Source organism: Parasteatoda tepidariorum, chromosome 8, assembly GCF_982258835.1.
Source record: "Parasteatoda tepidariorum strain Cologne lab strain chromosome 8, Ptep-v5.0, whole genome shotgun sequence".
Taxonomy (NCBI): Eukaryota; Metazoa; Arthropoda; class Arachnida; order Araneae; family Theridiidae; genus Parasteatoda; species Parasteatoda tepidariorum.
In genome coordinates, this window is record NC_141762.1 from 44,652,805 (window position 1) to 44,659,983 (window position 7,179).

At 26.6% G+C, this 7,179-nt stretch overlaps 1 protein-coding gene across 2 annotated transcripts in view; it reads left to right on the top strand.

Moving 5' to 3' along the window:
* LOC107457020 (syntaxin-1A) overlaps nucleotides 1-2,159 on the top strand; it is a 165,305-nt gene extending 163,146 nt beyond the window's left edge. The window contains exon 10 of one of the 2 annotated variants that reach the window (XM_071181451.2): nucleotides 1,831-2,159. In XM_071181451.2, coding sequence (XP_071037552.1) covers nucleotides 1,831-1,911 — 81 coding nt within the window. In that variant the 3' untranslated portion in view covers nucleotides 1,912-2,159. The remainder of the gene's footprint in view (nucleotides 1-1,830) is intronic. The other variant, XM_043055239.3, reaches the window with a different exon arrangement.
* The last annotated feature ends 5,020 nt before the right edge of the window (nucleotides 2,160-7,179 follow it).

The following is a 7,179-nucleotide window of genomic DNA, read 5'->3' on the forward strand; positions in this document are numbered from 1 at the left end:
TAGTTAAGCATATATTTTTTCGATAATTATCGGAAACTGTATAATTATTGAAATAGAAAATATTAATGTATTTTTAATTTATTTACAACATTTCCTTTATATGAACTATTTGTAATAGATCATATTTACACTAGTAAATGTAAACAATTTTACTATAACTTAGCATTTTTACATTATCAATTATTACTAATTTAAATAGAGCAATCACATTCTTGTATACACATAATTTTATTACAACTTTTAGTTTATTAGTATGAGAAAGGCTTTTACAAAAAAAAAAACAGCTTCGTTTTTAAAGTTAAAAACCTTAGTCTAAAAACCAGTTTTGTTTCAATTATACATTACTTATAGATTCCAATCTGAAAAGTTAATTTTGTTGAAATTTTAAAGGATTAAGTTTATTTCTATACTTATGGTTTTTATGTATTTCTGCTTGTTTCATAACTGATCTTTTTTTTTCTTATCTATTTACACATTAACTGTAACTCCTGAACCTTTGTCCTTAGTTTTACTTAGTAGTTTTTCGACATTACAAATTGGATTTCTTTCTGTTATTTAATGAAGAGACAACCCTGTAGCAAAAATTTTCAAATTCCTCTAGGAATAGAACAATAAATGGTTAAATTATTGATACTGTCTCTTATACTTATATATGATGCATTACAAAAATTGTGATTATTTACAGAGTGTGGTTAGAAAACTGGTTTCTCAGGATCTTCTAGTTCTCCACTGGCTTCAATTTTTGAGCTTAAACCGCAACACATTTAGGTCTTAAAAAATCAAGTAAAACTTTAATTTTTCAAAATAATTAGGACTAAACCAACTTCTCACTATAGAAATTTTCAGTTAATCTTTATTTCTCATTATAATCATATAGTAATTTAATTCAGAGACTATGAAAATCATTTGTGTTATGTATTTCCTACTTATTTATGTAAGCATGAACAGAGTGAGACACGTCTACCATATATATGATATTCAAAGTTCATTTCAGTTATTTTCATTTTTAATCCTAGATCACAATGCAAAGTCAAATTAATAATGTTATTAGAACACCTCTTTTCTGTGTGATAGTATATTACAGTCTTGTTGCGATTTAAAAAATATGCTCATGCCAGGCTGTTTTTCTGCAAAATATATTTTACATCAAGACAACCATTTTCGAAATACGTTTCAAGCAGACAGGATTTTCCTTCAGTTAAATTGAGAATTCTTTCTCCCTCAAAAAATATAAGCTCCTGTCTCCATCTTTCCAATATTTTGCGAACGTAGGTCGAAAACCATTGTAACTTTTTAAAAGGATTTAATTTTCTTAAATATTGGCTTCAGTTAATAGGCTTCAGGTTTATAACAGCCCAAATTGAAATTTTACCAAAGGTGCCAACTATCATTATTTATCTGCAATTATTAAGACTTCATAGTTAAGATTGAAATGTTGGGGTTGAGTAAAAAAAGTAACGGTTTCTGAGAATTTTTGTAATGATCTTTTAAAATTAATTTTTCCCTTTAGTTATCGAGAATTATTAAATTTTGTTGTTCACAGCTAATATTCGAAGAAGAAAAAAATAGTTATGTGGTACTTTTTTTATTCAAGGTCTTAAATTATTTATATTAGGTACCTAAATAGTAAAAACACCTAAAATGTGCACCAATTGGAATTTTGCCAACATTTTATGTATTATTTTACTTCTGTTTGCACCATTGCTTTGCTATAGTATCAGGTTTAAACTATTGGAGAAGAAGCAAACGATCCAAAGCAGCCAGTTTTTCTTCCTGCTTATACTTATTGTTTCTGTCCACTAATTCTTGTTTTTCTTTTCTTTTTTGCAGAAGAAGATCATGATTATGATCTGTGTAATCATCCTGGTAGTGATACTCGTATCCACCTTGGGTGGAGTTCTGGGAATGTAATTCAACAACTTGCTGCACCTTACACTGTTATACTCATTCTGCAATCACACTCTAGGAGAAGCAAATTTTCAAATCTTCTTTTTTTTTTTCTTTTTGCTTCTCCAATTGTGGGTTGCGTGGGGAAAAATAACTTAGTTCACTAAAGGTGCCATTAATAAAAAAAAACAGGTAGTGCTATCCCACATTCACAAATGAATGTATATGAATAACTAAGATAGGAAAATGTTTAAGATTATGAATCAAAAAAATGTTAAAGAGTTTGAAAAAGTTGGATGCTAATTTACACTCTCCTTTTTTAATTTAATCCTGTAATTTTTTTATTTTATTTCTAAGTCTTACAGATCTTTATACTGACATATTTCAGATTGTTTTTATTATAAATATATATATATCTGAAGCATTTTAATAATTTTATATAAATATTACCTAATACATAGTTGCAAATGTTTTATTAGTCCGTTTATGAATTATTGTTAGATTAAATGTATGAAAGTCTAACAAACTCTGTGATTAAATCTATGTGCTGTTGAATATGTACTTAGAAATGTGTCTAGTCTTTAAATTTAATTACTTTATTACATTCACTCAATAATATTTCATACTTAGTGTTGGTTATGAGGCTCTATACTTTGTGGTATAGCTTTGCGAGTATGCTGTAATATTTATAATTGTATAAATAATTTTTTTTTCACCTGTGCATATATATTTTTTCACTTTGTTCAAATAACGCACATAACGTTTTTAAAGTGATTAATGGCGCGATCACTATTCCTATTAGAATTTTATAGGCTGTTTCTGTATAAAGGGTTGTAATAAAATTGAATTCTAAAATGACTTTTTACTTCTCAAATATAATTTTTATTCTCATTATTTTTTTAATATATTTATTTGCTTGTTTCTATATTAGAAGATTCAATGAAAATTTATATTTTTTGTCACATTTATTATTTATCCTAATTATTATTATTAATTTCTTTTTAACTTTTAAGAATAAAAAATTTTGATTAATAAAAAATGTGTTTTAATTGTTCTCATTATTGATCATTCGAAAATTTAATTTTAATTTCTGTTACATTTTTTTAATGTGTTATGCTTATCTAGTATAACCATTTTCTATATAATCATTTTTTATTAAAAAAATTAATTCAAAGAATTTCAAGTGATGAAGAACATTTTTTAAGAAGAATCTAACAAATTTTAAGCTTTTTATTCTTTTTAAAAATTTAATTTTGTATCTTTACCAAAATTGCATTTTGAATGGAATATATTTTGTATAAACTATTAATGCAATTTATTGCTAAACTAAATATCTGCATCAATATTTCTTATTGAATCAATGCATAGTAAATATATATATTTTCCTAAAGTGTACATAACATTTAAAATTGTTCGTTACAAACAAGTAAAAAACATGCATTGCGTTTTGAAAGTCATGTTGAAAATTTTTTAGTATTGTATAAAATCGTAATTTAAATATTAATGATTCTTTCTTTTATCTTATATGTTCATATGCTCATTGTGTTTCTAAAATTTAAAAGTATTATCATTACATTGCTAAGACAATATCATATACTTAGCAAGTAGCTGGTGAACTTCATTCAAAACCTAAATCATTCCGTAAAATTATCATTCTGGAAAATTGGAAACCTATAAATTCTTAATACTGGAGCTTTTTTGAGGTTTTTGTAGTGGAAAAGATGATGTGGGGTAGTGCTACCTTTGTTGGCTGCATAATTAAATAATTAAGAAAAATCTCATTTCATATTGACAACTGTTTTCTGTCTTCTTTCATCTCCATCTCTGCAGTGCCACCATCTGTGTGTTTAGGATAAAAGGAAAAAAAATTCCCCCTTGTGTATATTTCTGGTTCTGTGAAACTGTCAATACATAGCCTTTATTGCTACCAGTTTTTCTGCTAGATATATCTGAGCAAAAAGAAAAAGTTTTTCAACTAGAAGTGATATGTCCATAGTTAAATGTGTTTCCACTATCTCCAATTCCTATCTGGCTTTAAAAACAACCCCTTGCTTTGGAACCTCTCATGTCAAATTAAATTTGTAAAACTTTATTCTACTATAAATCAAAAATATTTTGTTTGTAACTGAAATTCTTAAGGGGGAAAATATGCCTCTGAAGTCTTTTCAAAAAAATTTTTTTTTAGTTTCCAAGCTGCTTGACAAACTGTTTTTAATGCAATCTGCTCCAATTCCGTGGAATTGGGGAAAGCATTAAAAAAAAATTGTACTGAAAATATCAAGGTTTTAAGCTGATTACTTGAAATTTTTATCATTTATTGTCTTATTTATTAATTACTGATGAGTATTACATCTCCTCTATTTGATGTACTTGTATCACCTTGTTTGAACCCTATTATATCTGCATTATCTTATATTATTTTAGATATTTCCAAAAATATCTATCTTTCCTATTTTGTCGTTGATTACTTTGTCCACATCAATCTTTTGGATATGGTGCTTAGCATTCTAACACCTGTTATCTTTGCATATTTGTCGTACCTGCCGTAAACAAAAGTTTAAAATTCTGATGAATTAAAAACATCACATTTTTTTTCCAAAATTTGATGCAAATTTTAATTCATTAGATTTCATGTGACACCATATTGTAAAATACAAATATGGTATCCCATAAAAATCAAATTAAATTTTGAGGAAATTTAAAGCTATCAAAAAAATCCTGATTAAAATATTATACTTAACACTCTTTTCTTTTCACAGAAATTTACTATGTTGCACTTATGTACAATATTTGCATGGGTAATATCTCAATGCAAGGGGTTAAAAATGTTTTGAAATCTATCAGTGTGTAATAACGTAGTTTGTGTAATTAATATGAAGAAACTCTTACAATGGAGTTTATTCAAGGAATGAACTTTTTAAAATGTGATGACATGTGGAATTTTTTAATTTCTCAACTGTAACTGTCAGATAGGCACTATTGGAGCTGGTAGATCAAATAAATAAATCTGTACTATGAATGAAAAGTTATTACAGGGCTTTTAAACTAAGTGCACTGACAGCAACTGCTGTTCTATGTAGGATACGGAAGTACTTTCTTCGGTGTGATAATTTAGTCTTTCGTATTGAATTAGCTTTTTTCAAAACACTGCAAGTATATGCATGTCATTAATGATAGAATATAAATTGTATAAAATAAAATCTATATTTTAATTCTTTTTTTAAAATATATTAAGACAATCTTTAGTTACCTTTTATTATATTTTTAACATTTAGTATCATATAGAAATGGAAGATTTATAAAAATGCTCCTTTACAAGTGAGATAGTCAAAATCTTATTGCATAGAGTGAAATTATTTTTAAAATGGTGTGTATGATACTAATGATTTGCTATTATATCTAATATAATGTAGCAACTGTTACCTGGAAAATAATTTAATTTTGGTTATAGCTAATTTGTTTTTTTTAAATATGAAATTATTTTTACAAAATTTTGACTTTCATGTATATTAATTTTAGGAACTTAAAACATATCATTGAGTGATACATGTTTCTTTTGCAAGAAGCATGAACATTTACTTATTTTACTACAATTGAAAACGTCAACTTACAGATATATTATTTTTCATATTATATCTTCTCTATCGTACTGAGTTTTAGGTTCGATAACTCTTAGACATTTATATGTTTCAGCGTTCCAGGTAATTAGCCTTTTTCTTGATTGATTCCTAACAATGGGAAATATATTTAATTTTCATGTATTATTTTTTGGAATACTAAAATTCTATAAAAGTTTCTATGAAATTGACTACTGATTTTTTTATTTAAAAAAAAATAAGCACTATTGCTCATATTTTAGTAAATTCTTTAAATTTTATATTAATAAAATATATTTCCTTTTGTAGTGGTACAATAATATAGAATGGTCCTAAAGTTTTTCCCTATTTTGATGAAAATTGGACCGAGCAATACTGATGTTTGTTATAACTACGCTAAATCATTTTGGTACTGACGTCGATTATATCTTATATTGTCATTTGAAAAACTGCTTAAAATCACAATTGTTGCTATTTTCTTTGATGTATTTCTATGCATTAAATTTGATATATTTTTATGACAGTATTTCAAAATTTTATAAAACGAGAGAAATTCAAATTTATGTATCAAATAGTATATATATGAATGTATATACAAATTGAAAATAAATAAAATTTACGGTAATAAAATTCAATTGTTGAGAAACCTCAGTGGGCAGCAGGCTGTTTGAAATACATACCAAGAACGGGAACTTGTGTCCAGTTTTTACCTTTGTAACATAAAAAAAAATTTCCCATTGGATGATGTAATTAAAAAAATCTGATTTAGAATATTAGTGTTATAGTTTCCTATAAAAAAAAAAAAAGAAGAAATCGACTGAATGGGGAAATAGTTGTGGTCCAACCTGTATTATATGGCTTTCGTTAAAAGAAAGATCTGTCTCACTGCACATTTTTTGAAACAATATTTAGTGTTAAAAATTTTGCATAGTTTAATATTTATATGTATACTTATATATATTACGGCATGACTGCAAGCCACTGCCATTACAGGAATTCAATTTCTGTCCAACGTTTACCGCAGTGATGTTCATCTTTAGAACACTATCCTTTTTTGAATAAAAAAAAACATCTTGTTGTCGTTCTAGTGCCCACTTTAAAACTTGTAGTGTAGACCATGAAAAATAAACAAACTATGAAGTCCCACTGAGCTACTGCCCCTTTCACTTTTTTGGTGTTGTCATTCCAAAGGATCATTCCAAAAGTTTTGTGTAAATAATTGTAAATACTCGGGATTAGAGGTCATCAGGTGAAAGAGGATAACGCTGCTTTATCTGGTCATGACTTGACTGGCATAATGTTTGGAAAAATGGAATGATATGTAGGGTTTCATCACTCGTGCTTCCCATTTGTTTGTGACTTTTTTAAGTGAAAAAAAGGTAATTTTGGCAGTTTTCTTGCTGCTAAATATTAAGTTTGGTGAAAAAGTAGAGAGATTTCATTAACGGAAAGTACCTTAAATGAAAAATAAATTATTATTTTTCAACTTGTACTCTTTTGGCAGTGTTCGCTGAATAAATATCAAAAGCGTAATTGCAAATTTTCATTCCATTGCATTAAAGGATTTGAAATTTCATAAGTTTGATATTTTACAATTCTATTTAAACAGATTAAAAGATCTTTTTTCTTCAAGTTATTACATGATTAAAAAAGGAGATTGTTATCAAATGACATTTTTATACAAAAAATTTAATAG